Source organism: Chanodichthys erythropterus, chromosome 13, assembly GCF_024489055.1.
Source record: "Chanodichthys erythropterus isolate Z2021 chromosome 13, ASM2448905v1, whole genome shotgun sequence".
NCBI classification, from domain to species: Eukaryota; Metazoa; Chordata; class Actinopteri; order Cypriniformes; family Xenocyprididae; genus Chanodichthys; species Chanodichthys erythropterus.
The window spans coordinates 38,513,221-38,536,190 of NC_090233.1; the positions used below are offsets into that span (position 1 = coordinate 38,513,221).

At 36.7% G+C, this 22,970-nt stretch overlaps 1 protein-coding gene across 5 annotated transcripts in view; it reads left to right on the top strand.

Annotated features, from left to right (window-relative positions):
- The first annotated feature begins 262 nt into the window (after window positions 1-262).
- The window catches only part of klhl13 (kelch-like family member 13), a 60,693-nt gene continuing 37,985 nt past the window's right edge, over window positions 263-22,970 (top strand). Inside the window, exons 1-2 of one of the 5 annotated variants that reach the window (XM_067406351.1) lie at window positions 263-338; window positions 6,874-6,951. In XM_067406351.1, the coding sequence (XP_067262452.1) occupies window positions 6,899-6,951 (53 nt within the window). In that variant the 5' untranslated portion in view covers window positions 263-338; window positions 6,874-6,898. Of the gene's footprint in view, window positions 339-6,873; window positions 6,964-7,032; window positions 7,266-22,970 lie in introns of those variants that run through there. The other 4 variants (XM_067406350.1, XM_067406347.1, XM_067406348.1 and 1 more) reach the window with 4 other exon arrangements.

Consider the following 22,970-nt stretch of genomic DNA (forward strand, 5'->3'; position numbering starts at 1 on the left):
ACCAGCTGCATGATAAACAATACAGTGATGTCATGCTGAACAGTCAGTTCTTCTTAATACAATGATATTTATACTGCACCGTCCAATTACATCCCGACTTTAGACGAATCAACCAATCACTGCGCGTATCCCTGCGCCATGAACTTCTTTTGGTAACGGAAGTTTTTAGTGTCAAGAAATGATTGACATGGAAGTAGACCAATTAGCTACGAGTACGGCACTTATTCCCTTGAGGCATTAGCCAATGAAAAACAAGAGAGGAGGGGCTTTGAGAGGTACATGAGTAGAGTGGATTTGGGGGTTTAAGAAGAAAACAAGGGTAAATTCCAGAGGTTGTGGTAAGTCGAAATGTCTTTTAAAAGTTTATTTGTTTACTATTCTATTTGGCAAACTGACATATCAGTGGCATATGCGTAAAGATATACATCATTCAATACGAAAAGTAGCTTGTTGTCAGCTGAAGCTAAATGTAGCAGCAGCAGAGGCAGAGCTGAGAACAGGGAGCCATGCTTCAGGTTTGGTCCTTTCTTCAAAAGAGCAGAGCTGTGCTTTCAAGAACGGACACAACCAGAAGCACGGCTACAACCACCGCTCCGGTTCTGCCGCTGTACCGGTGTCAGCGCGGGCGTATGGCTTGTTATGTGTGCGGTTAGTTAGTGTGTTAGTTCCCACATAAACGTGAGCCGACATGTCGCCAAGAGTCTCTTCCACAACCCCAAACTCTGTGTCTGAACTAACAAACAAGTACTAAGTTACAAACACAACGCCCTGACAAAACGAAGTGCTCATAACAGATAGATGCCTAGTTTCTGTTCATTTAAGGCCACTGTGATGATCTAGTAGTTGTCTTGGCTGGACCCCTGCTGTTCTGTTGGAGACGGACAGAAACTGAGAGCGAGCTGTTTTCTTCTTGTTTGTGTTTGCCTTCACTTTCTAACACACATTTCCATTTTCTTTGTGTTGTTGTTTTAAACTGACTAGCTAAAAGAAAAAGCCTACTAATGAGGTTCAGAAATGTCACTTTGTTTTGAAGAGGATGTAGTGTATATGGTTAGGTATGTTTCAATATTTTATTTTTATCTACAACAGACTGGAGTCAATATAGCAACTAAACTGAGAAAACTGATAACTTAATTGTTGACACTGTTCTCAAGCAGCTTTTTAATTTCTTTACTCATTTTAGTAGCTCCAGATACTCACTCCGGCTGTCAGAGTGTGACAAAAGTTGAGCTCAATTATTAAGAGCGTGATTCAGAGCAGCTGGGGGCTGCAAGGGCCACCATGTGCTCATATGCCATGACAACAGTAACATAACACTAATGGCTAAAAACAAGTCCTTCTACCAGGGGCCTCTGGCTGAAACCCTATTTTAGTGCATGTCCTGTGTTGTGTATTGTCATGGCAGTGTCATTTGTTGCTTTTTTGCTGAAAGGAAGCACTTGGTTTGACGTGACTAAAGGCACTTATGTTTTTTGTTTTTTTTTTTCTCGTTGTTTTTAACTAAAGTTGTTAAGTTGTGTGTATTGTTTGTATTTGCCTCAGATGCAAACACATAGCTAGTAACAGAACTATGAATACTCATTTATGGGTCCTGTGACTACAGTTCCACTCTGCTTGATGGGGGGAGAGAGGCATGCTTGTTTTTAGATATAGTTACAACACAAATTCCCTGATGTAATTCCTCTTATTTTTATTTATGTGAACTCAATTTCAGCTTTTGAGTCATGCTTTTTTATTGTTCTCCAAGAAGATTATATTAAAATCAAGCCTGCGGCTTTTATAAACTGTCTTATATTTAAAAACTTCATCATTTGTTCGTGGAAACGGGTGGCTTCTCTTATTGGGATCCCAAAAGATAAGGGATCATTTGGAAAGCAGGTGATGGTTGTGTAAAGACTGTGTGAGATGAAGCGTGTAGTTTAGCCTGAAACTCGTCTTTCTTAAGATGAGGTGGTGGTGGGCTGTGGTTGTGGGCTGTGGTTTAGCACACATAGTGTAGTAATGCGTCAGAAGAAACACACATTTTGGTGACGCACACTCTTGTAGTGCTTTACGTGATGATTCAGCACACGTTTTAATAGTTGTATGAGCTATGCTTCATTTATGAAGATAGATCAGACATGTGAAAGGTTTGTCAGTGGTTAAAAGGACAGTTTGCTGTGCACCAGTATTGATTTCCCATATTGAATTTGACAAGGGTTATAAGGTTATAAGGGGTTTGATTCTGTGCTTAATCCAGCATTGATTTCCAACCTTACATTCAACTCTGAGTAATGTCACAAACAACACAGAATCACATTACAGATGAAGAATAGCCTCTAATCAGAGAGAGGGGAAGTTGGTCAGAGTGAAAATATGAAATTAATTTTCCAGGCTGTCAACAGAGTCGTAAAAAAATCAGATGCCTTTTCCTTTTGACAGTCCATGTTGTAATTTTTAAATTTTAGAAAAGGGTGATTGATTAAATATAACCGAGAGTGACTGTGTACTTAATTTACATCAAAGATTTTTTTTTTTTTGTCTAGCCTTAAAAGCATGACTGACAGTTTTAAAAGCACCTTAAAGTGTGTGTGTGTGACAGAGTCAAACTGTTAGTTCTTTTAAAGTCTACAAGGAGACGTACTAAAACTCAAACATCTTGTGCTATAGTAAGGTTTAGGTTGTTTAGCACAGCTTATCCTTGTTCTTCTTTGACCTCTGTCTGTTGCTAAGACACAGTGGTTGCCACGGCAATGGGGAAGAATTGTACAGGCAACTGAAGTGCTGAAATTCTTTCCATGGTGTGGTGCCTTCCAAAGTGTTCATCCTTGTGGCCTGGACAGGGTTGCTTCTTTACTCTAAATTTCTTCAGGGAATCTGAAACACCAAATGTGAATTGAACAAACGTCACTGTTGTTCAATGAAAGAAGGAAGATTGTTTTGCTGCTTTTTTCATGTACAAATGTCTATTTTTCATGCTCATATCTCGTTGAGGTTTCTAGAGCAGGTCTGACATGTGGAAAATGTTCAGTTCCTTCATAAACCTGTGAGTTGTGTAGTATAGATGCCAGGTAGGCTACAGGTTGTCATTGATTTTTAAACTCGAATGATGCTGCACGTTCAAAAAAATATGTGTGATTTGGTTTCGGCTCAACTGCAATCGATCGACCTCAGTGACGGATATGCAGAAACACAGCAAGGAACTCATTTAGCAGGGTTGTAAGAGAACACAAAAGATGTTCTTCTGCTGCCTTTAGTTTTTTTCTTACAGAGGTTTGCTTTTTTGGTCCCTGAGGTTCACCTTCTTGTGGAATAAAGCTGTTAAACACTCCAGCTGGTCATTGACGGTGTCAGAGGATGAGATGCTCACAGCTGCAGTGAGTGTGTCTGTACAGAGGTGGCATTCAGCGTCTGCTGCTCAGCTTTGTTTCTTTATCCATGAAGTGGCTGATGAGGATGTGTGTTATGTGATGATTTTCTTTTCCGTCTCCTGATCAGATGGCAGAGAGGAAGGGGTGGCTAGGAGACAACGCCCCAAAATATGAGCAGCTAAATATTAATAGAAATGCCATATGCTGTTCTGCCACAAATACTCACAGAGACAGAGGCAATAAAGGGAATGGCTATAATGGAAAAATGGATCTTGATTTTGATATTTGCTAAAGATCTCTTTTAAAAGGGACCTATTATGCCCCTTTTTTAAGAGATATAAGTCTCTGATGTCCCCAGAGTGTGTATGTGAAGTTTTAGCTCAAAATACCACTCTACCATTTTTTTTATAACAAGTTAAAATTCCACTTTTTGGGGTTGAGCAAAAGCGCACCATTTTAGCGTGTCCATTTAAATGAAAATGAGCTGTTGCTCCCGGCCTCAGAGGGTGGAGCTTCAAGAGCCGACGCTCCGAGCGACAGAACAATCTCACGCACTAATAATGTCAAACTCTCTGTAGCAGTGTTCAGTTCGAACTGGAGTCTGAAAATGATGCCTTGAAAGCCAGAGAATATATGCTGCATGGAGATAGAACAGGTATAATTGCGGTTATAACTTATGTTGTCATCTTGCTATTATCCACTATTAGTACAAGCCTGTTGTACCGGACCCCATCCGAATGATGGCCAAAACTTTACTGACGAGTTTTATGATGTTTTTGTACATCATACAAAACCTGACGTGAACGTTTTCACTACAGAAAATCACCATACAAGAAGTGCTCATTGAAGTCTTTTATCTATAAACTCTCTCTCCCTTGTATTATTATCAACATACACAGTGAATTACTTAAAAACTCGTTACAACTAACATATACAGACCTTATATCTTTTCGGGGTGCTGTAATAAAGTGCGCACTCTCCCTTTCTGCCATGACCAGTAACGCTCCGGATAGGATCACAAAAGTTTGTACTGATCCATCCTTGAGTAATAACTTCAACCACAGTGTCCTCAGTGACTCAGATGGGGGGAGTCTATGATGCTTTGTATGTTCGTTGGTACATCCAACAACCGAACATTTCATTTGTAATGTTTTTTTTTTTTTTTTTTTTTTGGCACAGACATTGTATATCTCTAGCTGATACAGCAAGTAAACAGAAATTTACTCGCGGACTCTCTGCTTCTCACTCGGTGTGTCTATGCTAACAGGGCAGCTCATCACCAGCCATGGGTGGGGTTTCCCTACTCTTATGTAGGGTGAAATATAAAACTGGATTTTTACCATTATAGGCTGGTTGTTTACACACACTGTGGACACACATCTGTGTTCAAACACTGTATAAAAGTTAATTTTGCATAATAGGTCCTGTTTAAAGGATTAGCTCACCCAAAAATGAAAATTCATTAATTACTCACCCTCATGTTGTTCTAAACACGTAAGACTTTCCTTCATCTTCGGAACAAAAAAATATATTTTTGATTAAATCAGAGATTTCTGTCTTTCAATAGACAGCCGCAACTGACACTTTGACTTTGAAAGAGATCGTAAATCACTCCATATGAATTGAGTGATTTAGTCCAAATTTCTGAAGAGACTTGATCGCTTTATATGAGAAACAGATTTAATTTAGGCTTTTATTCACATTTAAACACTGATCAGGGAACATAAACAGAAGCTCAACTGAACCTGCTTGACACGTGAGAACAAACCTCTTGTGGAAGCTCAAACATGCTGTGTAACACATGAGAATGAACCTCATGTCAAGCAAATCCAAAAAAGATCTTCATTTGTGTTCCGAAGATGAACGAAAGTCTTATAGGTGTGTGGAACGAGGGTTGAAGGGTAATTAATGAAGGAATGAAGGTGAGTGAGTAATGACAGAATTTTCATTTTGGGGTGAACTAACCCTTTAACAGTGTTATTAAAATATTTAATGAATTATTAGTGTTTTAAAAATGTACTTTAAGTGAGTGTAAGATGATGCCAAAGGTAATCTTAATGTAAAGGGAAAATGAGCATTTAAACATCCAAAAAATAATGACTTTAGTATTGACTCATAAGATCTCTATCTCTAATATCATCAGTCTATAATATCTTAAGTTAAACAAAAAATTCAGAGTCATATGGAAGTGTTCATGCTGAGCTGCATGTTTAATCGAAAAAAAATCGCAATCTTGATTTAAACACCCACACAATCTTATTTTATTAATGACAACGATTCGCATCAGACTGAAATCGAGATCTCTATTTGAAACCAAAAAAATCGTGATTCTCATTTTATCCAGAATTGTGCAGCTCCAGTTCATGCCATATGAAAATTGCCAATATGTCCAGTAGGCTTTAGTTACATCACTGCTATGAACATGATTTGCTGCTTGCAGGAGAGTGACTTTTTTTTTTTCTTTTTTCATTGGACAAAAATCTGTGAAGAGCAGGATGATGACTCAATATTTTTGGTCTGAATGTAAATATTAAATGCATATAGCTAAAAGCAAAAATTTGTCATGTTTAGTAGTACACTAGAGTTATCACTACTGTAACGTGACAGGGGTAAATCCGGGGACAAGTCGACGTCAAAGAACTAGTGGCGACAAAAATAAGCTGAACAGCCAATCAGAGTTCTCTCTTTCACCGACAGCCCAATGCCGATTCAACATGCTGAATCAACCCCAAAAAAACGATAGCGTCTGGTCCGACTAGAGCAAAAGGTGTGGAACACACTGAAAAAACTAAGCCGACCGACAGGTGGTTGGCGTACTTTAAGACATTTAAAAAATCTTACTGAACCCAAACTTCTGGACAGTGGTGTTGAACTCAGAGGTAACATACATGGGCTGCATTTCCCAAAAACATTGTAGGCCTGGCCTCAATAGTGTTTACAATCTACTTAAAGGGTTAGTTCACCCAAAAATGAACAAAGTAATGTCATTTATTACTCTTCCTCATGTTGTTTTACACCTGTAAGACCTTCGTTCTTCTACGGAACTCAAATTAAGATATTTTTGAGGCCTCTATAGACAGCAATGCCACTGAACTTCTTATGATGGGTGATTTCAAATCTTTAGTTTTGAATCCGTGATTCGGATCACGTGTCAAAATGCCAAACTGCTGAAATCATGTGACTTTGGAGCACTGAATCACTGATTCAAAACAAAAGATTCAAAGCAGTGTTTTGAAATCGTTGAAAAGTCGTTATTTTGTTGTTGTTTTTTTGCGCACACCTCTCCACATTTTCGATGTCTCCCTTATCTAACATGCCTGATTCAACCCATCAGCTCATTAGTAGAGGCTGCAAAACCTAAAATGGGTGTGTCTGATAAAAGTGACATGCAAAATGTGCAGTGGTGGGGGTCCTTAAAGCCACTGAAAACAAATCTATTAAACTAGATATAAATCTATTTTATCCTCATCTTGATTATTTCCATAACTCACAATGTTCTTGTCATTCTGCTGATGTTTTGAAGGTGTTCTGGGGTTTTGTGCCTGGGCATGGACCACCCTGTGCATAGAGGAGACACCATGTCCATCGGACTACACGACAGGTACTGTGCAATGTATGTCATTTCTTTCTTCTACACACACATACTTGTACTTCACGTTATCTATATGTCACCCCTGTACAGAGACACATGTGTTCTCATTTACTCTCTCTTCTGCCTGGACACCGTCCTCCTGGTTTGCTTTGTGCATCTGTTTCTGTCATGAACATGCACAACTTGTTCTAAAGTGTCTCAGTTCTCTCTCTCTCTCTCTCACACGCACACCTCCACCAGTCTCATGTGAGATGTCATGGAGGACGTAGCTAAAACTGTGACATCCATCCTGCTGTGTGTGTGTTATACAGTCGTCTCAGGGGGTTCAGGCTGAACTTTTCTTTTTCTTTCAGATCCAATAATATAGACTAGTTTCTATGTTGTTGATGTCACATACCGGTACTAAACTTTAACTGTGCCCTTCAGTCAATTTTATATGCTTCTGTGTTCACACACTAGGGGTGTAGTGGTACAAGTTTGTCTTTGTATCAGTATTCTGTTGTCACTGTTTCACATTTTTGCCTTAGTAAATAAAAATAAGGTAATTGTGGTTTACCTTTTTATTTCACAATTTTTCTTGTATTATGACTTTACTCACAAATTACTTGGTGATTTTACACACTTTACTCAGTGATTTTATTTCTTAGTTTAAAGTTATTACAATTTTTATTCTGAGACTGCCTGAAACAGGCTTCCGTAAATCAGAAATGCTCTCTGTCTGTGACTCATTTTGCATGTTCACGTTTGTTGACATCCATTAGAGTGCTGCAGGAATGAGTCCTAAATCCTGGAAATGAGTTTGCATTTTTGCACTTCCTCTTCCATCGTCCTGAAGTCAATGAGTTTTTTGTATGGATATTTGGCTAAATTCCTAAAATATGGTCTGTGGTTAACACAAGTTCAAGATATTTTCAGTTTTATTCTATAAAATAAAATAAGTAATTCATGACTAAGATTGACTATTAAGTTGGTAGATGCTGTCAGGAACATTAAATCATCATCACACCAAGCAGGAAAACTCTTGCTAGTCTGCTTTTACAGTCTTGTTGTGTTTATTTTGCATTCTTGCATACTTCTCTAACTCAAACTTTCCATTTTTTTTTCTGCTGTAATCCAAAAGCCAATGGAAAAAATCCAATTGGCATTTTTATCAAAGGAATGAGGGTGATGCTTACTTCCGAGTTGACCTACTCTGTAAAACCGAACAGTGAAATTAAATGAAATGAGTTTGTTTCACTCAAATGATAATGAATGTTCATTGTACTTAATAGAAAAAAGTTCTGTAAACTCAAACTTAAAGTTGATTGTACTAAGCTGAAATAATATGATTGAGTTGGTTGCAGCAGGTTTATAATGCCCAGCATGCTTTGCGTACAAATTCTGTATAAGGAAAATAAATGTTAAAATTAGGTTAGTTCACCCAAAAATGAAAATGTCATTTATCATTCACCCTCATATTGTTCTATACTCGTAAGACCTTTGTTCATCTTCGGATCACAAGTTAAGATATTTTTGATGAAATCCGTTGGCTCAGTGAGGCCTCTATTGCCAGCAAGTTAATTTACACTTTCAGTCAAGTCAAGTCAAGTCAAATTTATTTATATAGCGCTTTTACAATTGGTAATTGTTTCAAAGCAGCTTTACATATTAGAAGCACAGAAAAAAAAAAAGGGAAGTGGTTAAAACTGTACAAACAAGCGTGGTAATATGTAACATATACAAGATGGTGCTACATTAAGCCAATGTCGGCTGACTTCCAGGGGTGGAAAAAACCCCCTAGGAGAAAAACCCAGCGTGCTAGCACTGGGAAAAAAGTCCTAGGAGGGAAAAAACCCCTTGGAAGATATATATATGTAAATGTATATGGAGATCAAAATCTGAATTGTACATTTTTATTATAGAGATTAAAAATCGATTATATATAAATATATGTAAGCGGATACGGGGATCCTGGGCTACGTTGTAGTCAGGTCCAGACGCAGGTTCTCCATCTGACCTGGATACGGCCTGGATCCAGCACCCGGCAAACCTCAGGATAAGCAGAGAGACAGATATTAGCGTAGATGCCATTCTTATTCTGATGTACAGGTATATCTAGTGTTATAGGAAATGTTCTCGGTTCCGGCCGACCTAATTATTGCAGCGTAACAATCCTTTAACGGATTTGAAAAATGTTAATGTATTGATAATGTGTTATGTGTATGCAAGAGCAAAGAGATGTGTTTTTAGTCTAGATTTAAACTGACAGAGTGTGTCTGCTTCCCGAACAATGCTAGGAAGATTGTTCCAGAGTTTAGGTGCTAAATAGGAAAATGATCTGCCGCCTTCAGTTGATTTTGATATTCTGGGTATTATCAACTGGCCTAAATTCTGAGATCGCAATAAACGTGAAGGACTATAATGCATTAAGAGCTCACTTAGGTACTGGGGAGCTAAACCATTTAGAGCTTTATAAGTAAGTAGCAAGATTTTAAAATCTATACGATGTTTAATAGGGAGCCAATGTAATGTTGACAGAACTGGGCTAATATGGTCATACTTTCTGGTTCTAGTAAGAACTCTAGCTGCCGCATTTTGAACCAACTGTAGTTTGTTTAAAAGCCGAGCAGAACAACCACCCAGTAGAGCGTTACAATAATCTAGTCTTGAGGTCATGAATGCATGAACCAACTGTTCCGCATTTGTCATTGAGAGCATATGTCGTAATTTAGATATATTTTTTAGATGGAAGAAGGCGGTTTTACAGATACTAGAAACATGACTTTCAAATGAAAGATTGGTATCAAAGAGCACACCCAGGTTCCTAACTGAGGACGAAGGTTTAATGGAGCACCCGTCAAGTGTTAGAGAGTATTCAAGGTTTTTTCGTGAGGAAGTTTTTGGTCCAAAGATTAGGAAATCAGTTTTTTCTGAATTTAATAATAAGAAATTTCTTGTCATCCAGTTTTTAATGTCAGCTATGCATTCTGTTAGTTTTGTGAATTTGTAGGTTTCGTCAGGGCGCGAGGAAATATAGAGCTGAGTATCGTCAGCGTAGCAGTGAAAACTAACACCATGCTTCCTAATTATCTCTCCTAAGGGCAGCATGTACAGAGTGAAAAGCAACGGTCCTAATACTGAGCCTTGTGGTACCCCATATTTAACCTGTGATCGATACGACATCTCTTCATTAACTACCACAGACTGATAACGGTCAGATAAGTATGATTTGAACCATGCCAAAGCAATTCCACTAATGCCAATATAGTTTTCAAGTCTTTTTAAAAGAATGTTATGATCGATAGTGTCAAAAGCAGCACTGAGATCTAATAACACTAATAGAGAAATACAGCCACGATCGGATGATAGGAGTAGATCGTTTGTAACTCTAACGAGAGCAGTCTCAGTACTATGGTATGGTCTAAATCCTGACTGGAAATCCTCACAGATTCCATTTCTTTCTAAAAAGGAACACAGTTGTGTTGAAACTGCCTTTTCTAGTATCTTTGACAGAAAAGGTAGATTCGAGATTGGCCTGTAATTTACTAAATCTCTCGGATCTAGTTGAGGTTTTTTAATAAGAGGTTTGATAATAGCCTGCTTAAAGGTTTTTGGCACGTGTCCTAGTGTTAAAGATGAATTAATTATATCAAGAAGTGGACCTACGACCTCTGGAAGCATTTCTTTCAGTAGTTTAGTCGGCATTGGGTCTAACATACATGTCGTTGATTTTGATGATTTGATAAGTTTAGATAATTCTTCCTCTCCTATAGCGGCGAATGATTCTAGTTTTACCTCAGGGACACTACAGTGCACTGTCTGAAGAGAAACTGTAGACGGTTGCATGTTTTTAATTTTCTCTCTAATATTATCAATCTTGCAAGTAAAGAAGTTCATAAAGTCATTACTGCTGTGCTCTATGGAAACGTCAGCAGTTGAATCTCTGTTTCTAGTTAATTTAGCCACTGTGTCAAATAAATACCTAGGATTATGTTTGTTTTCTATTAAGAGATTTGAAAAATAAGTAGATCTAGCATTTCTTATGGCTGTTCTGTACTCAATCATTTTTTCTTTCCACGAAAGGCGAAAAACTTCTAGTTTTGTTTTCTTCCAACTACGTTCAGCTTTTCTAACAGCTCGTTTTAGAGCCCGAGTGTGCTCATCATACCACGGCGTTGGATTAGTTTCCTTAATCTTCTTTAGACGTAAAGGAGCGACCGCATCTAATGTGCTGGAAAAGAGAGAGCCAATAGTTTCTGTTGCAGCATCGAGTTCTTCTAAGTTGTCAGGTATACTAAGGCGATGAAACTGCTCGGGGAGATTATTTATAAAGCAATCTTTAGTGGCAGACGTGATTGTTCTACAATATTTATGGCTGGGTGGTGGTTTTGTAGCCTTGGCTAATTGTATTATACACGAGACTAAATAATGATCTGATATATCATCGCTCTGCTGTAGAATTTCAACAGCATCAATATCTATTCCATGCGACAGTATTAGATCTAGGGTATGATTACGACAATGAGTGGGTCCTGACACGTGTTGTATAACTCCAATAGAGTTTAAAATATCTGCAAATGCCAATCCAAATGCGTCTTTATTATTATCTACATGGATATTAAAATCACCAACAACAAGGACTTTATCCGCAGCCAGTACTAACTCTGATAGAAACTCAGCAAATTCTTTGATAAAGTCAGTATGGTGCCCTGGTGGCCTGTATACAGTAGCCAGCACAAATGTCAACTTACATAATGTTACATAAAGCACCATCACTTCAAAGGAATTATATTTGAAATTCTTTTGAATGATTCTGAATATATTACTATAAATTACAGCAACACCTCCCCCTTTGCCTTTCTGTCGAGGATTGTGTCGATAATCATAACCTTGAGGACTAGATTCATTTAAAGTAATGTAATCGTCTGGTTTTAGCCAGGTTTCTGTCAAACACAGCAAGTCTAGTTTATTGTCTGTGATAATTTCATTTACAATAAGTGCTTTTGAAGAAATAGATCTAATATTCAGTAACCCAAGCTTTATCATTTGTTTATCTGATTTATCTGTGATTTTCATTTTTTGAACATCAATTAAATTTTTACCCTTAAAAGGTTTTGGAAGTTTTTTGTATTTACTAGTTCGAGGTACAGACACAGTCTCTATGTGATAATATCTAGGTGAAAGTGTTTCTATGTGCTGTGAATTATCTGAGTTCTGTGACGTGAGGCGGCTAGCAGACGGTCGGTTTAGCCAGTTTGTCTGCGTCCTGATCTGGGCCCTGGTTTGTCATGTTTCAGCTCTAAGACTATTTGCCAAATTTCTAGAGAGAAGAGCAGCACCATCCCGGGAGGGATGAATACCATCTCTTTTCAACAGATCAGGTCTGCCCCAAAAGCTTTTCCAATTGTCTATGAAACCTATATTATTCTGCGCACACCACTTAGACAGCCAGCCATTGAGTGATGATAACCTACTAACTATCTCATCACTCCGACGAACAGGAAGAGGGCCAGAACAAATTACTTTTGCTGACATTGAATTTGCGAGTTCACACACCTCTTTAATGTTAATTTTAGTGATCTCCGACTGGCGAAGTCGAACATCATTTGTGCCGACGTGGATAATGATTTTAGAATATTTACGTTTAGCATTAGCCAGCACTTTTAAATTTGCTTTGATGTCAGGTGCTCTGGCCCCCGGCAAACATGTGACTATGGTGGCTGGTGTCTCTATTTTCACGTTCCGTGTAATAGAATCGCCAATTACTAGGGCACTTTCAACAGGATTCTCAGTGGGTGCGTCACTGAGTGGGGAGAACCTGTTTGATGTTCTAATCGGAACGGAAGAGTGGTGTTTGTTCTTGCCATTATGCCGCCTCACAGTCACCCAGTTAGCCTGCTGCGTGGCTTCTACAACCGGAACCGAATGTGTAGTGTTTACTAGGCTAGTCGCATCCAAAGCAGTATCTAAGGCCCTTTCATTCTCACTATCCTCAATTAAAGTTTGGATGCGTGTCTCTAATTCTGAGATTCTCTCTGTCAGCCTGACAATATCCCTGCATTTATCACATGTGTAAGTCTCACTGCTGACAGAAAGAGCTAAGCTGTACATGTTGCATTTACTACACATGATAATCGTCGGACATGACTGACCGTGTGTTTGATGAACGCCGTCCGAAAAACTGCAACGCACACGGGACTCGCTGGCTGGATGTCTCGGTCGCTTGCCGGTGCCTGGGGCGAGGGTGATGTGCGGGACGCTGTACCTCGCGGTGGATCGATGAATGCCGGGCAGCAACGTCTCCACAGCTTCCCGATCTGGCGAGGACAGATCAGAATAACATACATCGGATAAATCCGCCATTCAATCGACAAGGAAGGTTGGTTTAGAGGAAAAAAAAGAAAGTAGACGGTAGCTAGCAGGCTATGGCTAACACTAGGTGATTACGCTGGTGGATTGCTAGTAATAAATCGTTCCGTTTAGTAATACTATGCAATAGGTTAAGTAATCTAGTGAAAAATAAGAAAGTTATATTATGCGAATAGGAATAAAGAGAAGGATTTAGGATAATCTCCACGAAGCTCCGAGCGTAGATCAGACTGCTGGCAGGCAGCAGCGTTGAGCAGCGTTGAACCGGATCACTCTCACAACACCTCAGTGCCCAAAAAGGTACTAAAAACATATTTAAAATAGTTCAGGTGAGTACAGTGATTTTACCTTTAATATTATAAAGCAACTAGAATATTTTTTTGTGCCAAAACAAAACAACTTTTCAACAATATCTAGTGATGGCCGATTTCAAAACATTGCTTTGAATCTTTTGTTATGGTAGAGCTCTGGATGAAACCATTTTCACTTCTGAACTGCCAACACCAAACATCACATGTGTAAGGAAAAATTAATTTTAGTTTATGTCATTGGACTAAACAGGCTGCACAATTAATCGCAATTTAATCACAATTAAATTGCACGTGATTTGGCAAAGTCTACGATTATTTTATGCGCAGCTTGTCAGAGCTGTACGGCTCTGTGATCAGTAGTAAATGTTTCTCCATCTGAAAGCCAGAGGGCACTCTTGCACAGAAACTAAAAGGAAGCATTAATTGTATGATTATTTGAATGTCAATTTAAATGAAAACCATTTGTTTAAGTTAAACTAAAACCATCCATTCAAGTTAAATGAACACCATTGATTCTAGTTAGTTGTACATGATTGATTCTATTTGGTTTTACATGATTCAATGTGTTCAGCCAAAGAGCTATTTTTTTTTTTTTTTTTGAGTGTGCTCATTGTACTTGAACAGTTTAAAATCAATTGTTTTTGAACCGCAAGGCTTAAAAATGCATTCAAATGATAAGCTTTCTTGATGGCTCACCACAATAACGTCACATGAACGTAACCATGGTAGAGACAACGGTCCAAAATCGCTACCTGTTTCTGGTGTCTACCAATATATTGCCCACCACTAAGCTATACAAATACATGTTTTTGAAAATAGACACCTCAGGACATGAGATCAATCCCTGTACAAACACATAGCAAACAGTGCATGGTGTTTTTTTTCTCACCCCAAACATACATGAATTACTTTTTTTTTTTTTTTTAATAACACTCTCTCGCTAACTATGTACTGTCATACTAACCCGCTGACTAGTTCTCACTCGCAAAGGTGATATAAGCGTGTGTCACAGTAGGCAGATGACTGTCTCTATAGTCATGCCTGATTGTTTGCTCTCTGTAATGTGTAAATCACAGCAGAATTACACCATGAGTTCAGATCACTATAAACACTCAATTAAACAGCACAGCTCCTGAGGTGAGCACAGCATGTTGGCTGATGGATTCTTCTATATTGTTTAACAGGAAAAACAAAGCAACTGTGAATTCCATCGATCTGAGCCGACCTGCCGCCTGCTGAAATGTTACACACACTGGTCTCGTTTTGTGTCTTCAGATGCCAAGTTGGCACTTAAGGGCCAAGCATGTGGGCATGTGGATTTGTGATGACTCAGACCCTTGAGATCATCGGACTAAGATTCAGTCAGCTGGTGTGTAGGACAGTATTGACAGGGCTATTTCTGTGTTCTGTTGGAGAAACGATTTATGAGACCTGTAGCCAAGAAGCAGTCTCTCTTATGGCTCTTTAAGACATGTACAGTGGCCCCAAAAGTATTGTTACATTTAATTTATCATTGTATAACAAAATATTGAAGGACCCTACCATTCAAAATTTCTGGGGCAGTTTGAATAATTTTTTTAAATTTTTTATTCAGCAAGGACACATTAAATTGATCAAAAAAGACAGTGAAGTTTTTTTTGTTTTCAATTTATAAACAAATGCTGTTCATTCCAACTGTATTTTTGATCAAATAAATGCAGCCCTGGTGAGCACAATTCTTCCAAAAAAACATTTTAAAAACAATACAGACTCCAAACCTTTTGAACGGTGGTGTTGTTTAAACAATATTTCACAAAACGTTTGTTAGGTTTTTAAATGATGAAGTAATAAGATGGGCACTTTGTGATTGTCAACTGTAGTATTGTCAAAAGTATCAATTTCGATATGTATCGATAGTGAAATATCTGAAACTATTCCAATACTCCTTTCTGCAGTATCGATGCACCAATACTAGCTGCGCTTTCTTGCTCTCCTCTCCGGCAGCGAGTTGACACGCACCCGCCTCCTCTCATTCAGTTGTCTCATTCACTCCAGTTAAATAGTGTTGGTGTAACCAGGTCTGGACTTCGGCGAGAGATTGTGCATAATTCTAGTCATTCCCGCAGTTTTCGCACAGACACATAATAAAGCCGCCTCTGACATACAAGTGCCAAAATGAGCTTTTTTTCACTTATTAATGGTCAAATACATGTTTTGGTGAGTATTAACGTAAATGGTCATAAACTGTTTAGGAAGAATGTGTAACAGTATTTTGGATCTGCGCATGCATCAGGTCTTAAAGGGACAGCAGCCTAATAAATGTGCTGCTCTCTGTTAATGTTAATCAAACAACAAAAGACACAGAGAAAATCACTTACTGCTCTTGACTGATTGTTTTTTTTATTCAGTTTCTTACCTGAATACTTTTAGACCTCCCTGGAAAAAATAAAGCAGTTTATTTCATTTGTGTCTTTATTATATTGCATTTAATTGTGCTATTGTTAGTAATTTGCTTTTTTTTTTCTAATTTTATTACTGATTACTTGTCTTTTTTTAAATTCAGTTTGTCATTTGAAATCAAGCTTCCTTCTGCTGTGTGTAAACTATTGCAACACAATTACTCCATTGTAAAAGCAAATACAGTTAGCAAATATTTGTGAGGTAATTGTAATGGTAATTGATTTTGAACGTTTATATATGAAAAAAGCTTAAAAATGCAGCATGTTTTCCCCCTCTGTGATATCAAATTTTATATATATATATATATATATATATATATATATATATATATATATATATATATATTATATAATATAATTTGAACTGCCAACACCAAACATCACATGTGTAAGGAAAAATTTATTTTAGTTTATGTCATTGGACTAAACAGGCTGCACAATTAATCGCAATTTAATCACAATTAAATTGCACGTGATTTGGCAAAGTCTACGATTATTTTATGCGCAGCTTGTCAGAGCTGTACGGCTCTGTGATCAGTAGTAAATGTTTCTCCATCTGAAAGCCAGAGGGCACTCTTGCACAGAAACTAAAAGGAAGCATTAATTGTATGATTATTTGAATGTCAATTTAAATGAAAACCATTTAAGTTAAACTAAAACCATTCATTCAAGTTAAATGAACACCATTGATTCTAGTTAGTTGTACATGATTGATTCTATTTGGTTTTACATGATTCAATGTGTTCAGCCAAAGAGCTATTTTAGCTTTTTTTTTTTTTTTTTTGAGTGTGCTCATTGTACTTGAACAGTTTAAAATCAATTGTTTTTGAACCGCAAGGCTTAAAAATGCATTCAAATGATAAGCTTTCTTGATGGCTCACCACAATAACGTCACATGAACGTAACCACGGTAGAGACAACGGTCCAAAATCGCTACCTGTTTATGGTGTCTACCAATATATTGCCCACCACTAAGCTATACAAATACATGTTTTTGAAAATAGACACCTCAGGACATGAGATCAATCCCTGTACAAACACATAGCTATAGCTATATATATATATATATATATATATATATATATATATATATATATATATATATATATATATATATATATATATATATATATATATATATATATAAATATAAAAAAATTTTTTTTCAAGGTTTTGTATCAAAGTTAGAAATTCTAGTATTGTGACAACACTAGTCAACTGTGAACAAAGACTATAGAATAACACGACGCGTCACCAGTATTGTTTTGAATGGGAGAAAGAGTAACACGCAATATAATGGCAGAATAAATAAATAAATTAGAAACAGAATTTATGAGACAGTTGTTGTCAGATTTCACTGGTGATTTCAAATATGAAATTTAATCAAGCTTGGCAAACAGCTTTGAAGAATTTGATGTTTCCCCATTCAAAGAGATAGGAGCTGCACTTGCATGCCCAAGAGGCATTTCAAAGATGGCTGCCGAGTGAAAGGACTTATGTTTTAAGGGGTCTTTGATGTGAACTTCATACATCCAATAACAAATCACCTTGATTAGTTAAGTGTTTGCAGAATTTGCTCACAAAAGTTCTTATAAAACACCTACTATCTTTTGTTTGCGCTTATGTGATTGTCATCCGAAATGATGACGTGCTTGTGTGTCTTCTATTCTATTTTGCTGGTTTCTGTCACTCTCGTAAACTCTCTAGCACACACTGATCCTGTCTTTAAGCTGTTTAGGACCCTCAACCATCTGTTGTATACTTTTCGAGGTTGCTATGGCAACAGCTTCCTGTAGGAGAGTCTGAACTGGTAACGCAATCTCAAGTAACTTTTGAGATTTGTAATAGCGCTGCTGGGTGGTTGATTGTTGCTTTGGTTTATCCATTTTCCCCCTAGCAGTTTAAAGACTGTTAACGGTCTTTAAGTACAGCATGATGATGGTAATTCACATAAGAAAATTATCTGTGAACTTTCCTCTCTCTCCCTCTTTAGCCATTGTCATCGCTCGCTGTGACACTTTTCGTCCACTTACTTATTTCACCCATACCTCATTTCTTCTTAGCCTTTTTTAAATCTATACTTGTCCCTTCCTGCCTTGTCAGCTGTTTTTTCTGTCCTTCCTTAAGTGCTTAATCAAGTGAGCCCCTCTCTCGCTCTATCTTTCGCTCTCTCTCGCTTTCTTTCTCTGCTCTTCCTAAAATGCTTTGAAAATGACAAATGCGGATTAATTGTGGATTTTCTTTAAGCTTTGCCAAAAATACTTTGCTAGATCATACAGCCACCAAATGCTCTCTGATCAAAACCTTCATGACATGCTGATCGTCTAGTGGCTATTATTGCCTCTTCTCTCCCTTCATCCCTTTTTGTACATAAAGACAAGGTTTGTTTCAGATGAAAGTCTTGTTATATGATGTTTTGCATAATTTCCATATATCATAACTAAGCGTAGAAAGTCAGTAAGTTTCAACAACTTCCATTTAAAGAAATCATTTGATCTCTCATAGCTTGTCAGTTATACACTAAAGAGCAAGGAAAAATGCAGAATATTAAAAGCTCTTTTTATTAAATAATGAATCACTTCCCAACCAGTTTAAAACTTGTTCAAGAAAAAACTATTTATGTAGGACCTTGTTTACAAAATGCTTTACAAAAGACAGGGAGACTGTTCTCTGCCTCTGACAAGAAAGATCAAAATGTGTATTATTTTGTCAAGTTGAAAATGCAGTTTGGTTTTGATTCATAAAAATTGAGCGGCTTGTTTTTATTTGACTTCAGTCTGGTTTTAAGGACTGTTGTTTTCAGTATCTTGATCATTCATTTAAAGTCCCTTTTTAGACAAGACCAGAATATGATGCAGTTTAAACATCGATCTATGACTATATTAGCTCTGAATCAATGTGTCTGATAACAAAAAATATTACATAAACATATCACCATCATAAATACTATTCTTTTGAATATTGAAATAGTTTCATGGTTTCAACGTGAATATTAAGCAGCACAACTGTTTTCAACGTTGATGATAATGAGATTAAATGTTTGAGTTTAAGTTAATATTTTAAATTGTAATATTTCACTTTTGTTTTTATTCTTGTTTTTAATTCTGCCGTTTGTTCTCACTGAGAAGCAGCATGTTCTTTGAAATGTTCTCGCTTAAGCCCACACAGTTATTGAAACTCACTTTCTGAGTGTGTAGCACAGATCTTTTCACAGTGACGAGTGATTTAACATTTAAAACCATTTTTATGCCAATTATCTCTGCTGTGCCATTTTATGTTTCTATTTTGCAGTCAAGGAAACCCTGCTCTTGTTTCTAGGAAATATGTTTGTATGAGATAAGATGCAAATGCGCACTTATATATATATATATATATGTGTATGATTGATTGATTGATTGATTCTCTCACACACACGCATACACGCATACACGCATGCATACATGCATACATACATACATACATACATACAGTCAGTGGTGGTTATTATTGGCACCCTTGGTAAATATGATCAAAGATGACTGTAAAAATAAATCTGCATTGTTTATCCTTTTGATCTTTAATTCATAAAATTAGCAAAAATCTAACCTCTCATTGAAGGAATAGAATTGAAAGTTGGGGGAAAATCACATTATGAAATAAATGTTTTTCTCCAAAACACATTGGCCACAATTGGCACCCCTAGAATTTTGAGTAAATGAGTAAAATATCTCTGAAGTATATTACTCATTCATATATTATATTATATATGAATGAAAAAAATATATAATATAATATTATTATTATTTTTTATTATATATATATATATATATAATAAAAATAATAATAATATATTATATATTTATTTTTTTCATTAATATAATATAATATATAATATAATATAAAATAATATAATATAATATAATATAGTATAGTATTATATAATATTGTATTATATATATATATATATATATATATATATATATATATATATATATATATAATAATAATAATAATAATAATAATAATAATAATAATAATAATAATAATAATAATAATAATAATAAATAATAATATTATATATATATTTTTTTTTATGAACATGAAATTGTCCAGCCATGAATTCCTGTTCCGCAGGAGTATAAACATGAGGAAACACAAAGGCCAAATAATCCCAAAATCATTCATCACAATAAGTAAAACCAAAGAATATAGTTCTGATGTGCAGCAAAAGATTGTTGAGCTTCACAAAATAGAAAGTGGCTGTAAGAAAATAGCTAAAGCCATTTTCACTATCCGGGTAATAATTAAGAAGTTTGTCAGTTGTCAGACACAACTGGAACTTCAAATGGGCCTGACTTCTATGGTCAGATGAAACTAAAAAAGAGCTTTTTAGCAGCAAAGCCACCAGATGGGTTTGGTGCACACATGTATAAAAAGTACCCCATGTCCACGGTTATATATACTGCTGGATCTTTAATGCTGGAGGTCCTGGACATCTTGTTCAGATACATAGTATCATGGATTCTATCAAATACCAACAGATAAAAAATAAAAACCTGACCACTTCTGCTAGAAATCTAATAATGGGCCATGGTTGGATCTTCCATCAGGACAATGATCCAAAACAAACATCAAAACCAGCACACAAATGTGTCACTGAGCACAAAATGAAGCTTCTGCCATAGTCTTCCCAGTTCCCTGACCTGAACCCTAAAGAAAATGAGTGAAGTGAACTGAAGAGAAGAAGCATCAACATGGAGCTGGGAATCTGAAGGATCTGGAGAGATTCTGCATGAAGGAATGATCTCTGATCTCTTGTCAGGTGTTCTCCAAACTCATCAGACATTATAGGTGAAGACTCAGAGCTGTTATCTTGGCAAAAGGAGGTTGCAAAAAGTATTGAATAAAAGGGTGCCAATAATTGTGGCCAACGTGTTTTGGAGAAAAAACAAAATTTCTCCCTACTTTCAATTCTTTTCCTTCAATGAAAGGCTTGATTTTTGCTAATTTTATGAATTAAAGATCAAAAGGATAAACAATGCAGATTTATTTTTACAGTCATCTTTGATCATATTTTCCAAGGGTGCCAATAATTCTGACCACCACTGTACATACATACATACAGTGTCACTCGCCAGCTGGCCGGTAACATTTTTATGAATTCTAACAATGCATGAACATGAGCAAATGTGAACAATGCTCGGGACAGCTGATGGGCCATCACTGCATTGTAACGAAAGCTTAAGTTTTGACAAGAAGACGACTCGAAAGGGAGCTCATTTCTTTTGCGGGCTGTGTGTGGAACGTTTTGTGCATGCACACATCCGAAGCTCTTGCCCAAACAGACAGCGTGAATACTAAACTGCACTCTCTTTCATGTCTTTTTGGACAAATTCAAACAAAATTCTCAAAAAATAGCGAGTATCCTACTGAACATAGTCGTTATGTCTTAAGTGAACATTAACAGTTGACAGTGTAAACATATGTACAGTATCAGGCTATATTATCTGTGCGTTCGCTCTTAAAGTGACTGTAGCCTAATGTTTCTGCGTCTGTTTTTAAGTTAATCAAACAACAAAGGACAAAGAAAAAATCACTAACAGCTCTTGTCTGAATATCTTTTGTAACTTTTATTAAGGATTAATCAATAAGGATGTTTAATTTATACAGTGAAGTCTGCAGTGTTTTTACATTTTGCTTACTTTATTAAATTTCTCTACCTGAAAACTTCTGTTAGACCGACCTGAAAAACCTGAAAAGCATTGTTTATTTCATTTGTATCTTTATTTCATTGTATTTATTTGTGCTTTTGCTTGTTTGATTATTTGTTCTTATTTTATTACTTACTGTTTACTTTAATAATGTTTTAAATTTATATTAGTAGGCTAGTGATTTTAGCTGTAGTGTAGAAATTTTCACTGGTATCTAAAATGTTGGTGTCATTACTGCCTTTTTTGCAAAAAACGTTTCATGGCTGGTACATTTTCTTAAGTCGCCGGCTATAGAGTGCCCCAGGGATGACGCGTTTTTGTAGGCCAACCCGGAAGTTAGCAGCGCACGGGTTCCCCTCGACTGAAAGCCTATTCATTTTTCCCATAGATTTTTGGAAAATGGCAGAAAATAAGCTCTGTGTTTAACAAAGGGTTATGACTACAGCACACCATGGTCGCGGATCAACGTCGTCACCACCAAGCGTCCTCAAACTTTATTTAGAAAACAACTCTATTTTAAAACATGCTCACTGATTATATATGCGCTGTGTATGAATACTTATCCACTTTTTCATGAGAAATGCTGTCCAAATGTCCTGTTTGTCATGATGACGTCTAAAGTCCCAGCCAAAGGAAGTAGTCCCTTTTAGCAATTTGTTAGCAACCGCCAAATTTAAGACATGGTAAAAGTTTAAAAAATCACAAGTGGGTTATAACTGGTGTGTTTTATGTCATAGATCAAAACGTGAAAGTATTTAGAGGCTTTGTTTACCACAGACCTTATTTCAGGCGATTTAGCAAAAACCCATAGACTTTACGCGTTGGAACCGGTAAAACGCTAACTCGCTTCCGGGTTTTGCCTACAAAAACGCGTCATCCCTGGGGCACTCTATTGGCAGGTGTGGCAAAAAGTTAGTAGGAATTTTAAATTTGCCATGAAATGTATATATTTTTTATTATAATTATTTGTTGTAGTAGTAGTAGTAGTGGTAGTAGTTTTATTTATGTCATTATTTCCATCACATTGGCCCGAATTAGTTGTACCTCTAACCTTTCTACATAGTCGAAAAGATTCCTCTATCAGTCTCCATGCAAACATGCAGCCTTTTTCATTGATCATGAACTGATTCTGGGAAAGTTGAGTAAAGATTGGTTTCACTTTCCTAGCGACTGGCATAAGTTGTTTAAATTATTCATCTTTTATTTCCATGTGACATTACATAGCTGCTTGCCACACATGA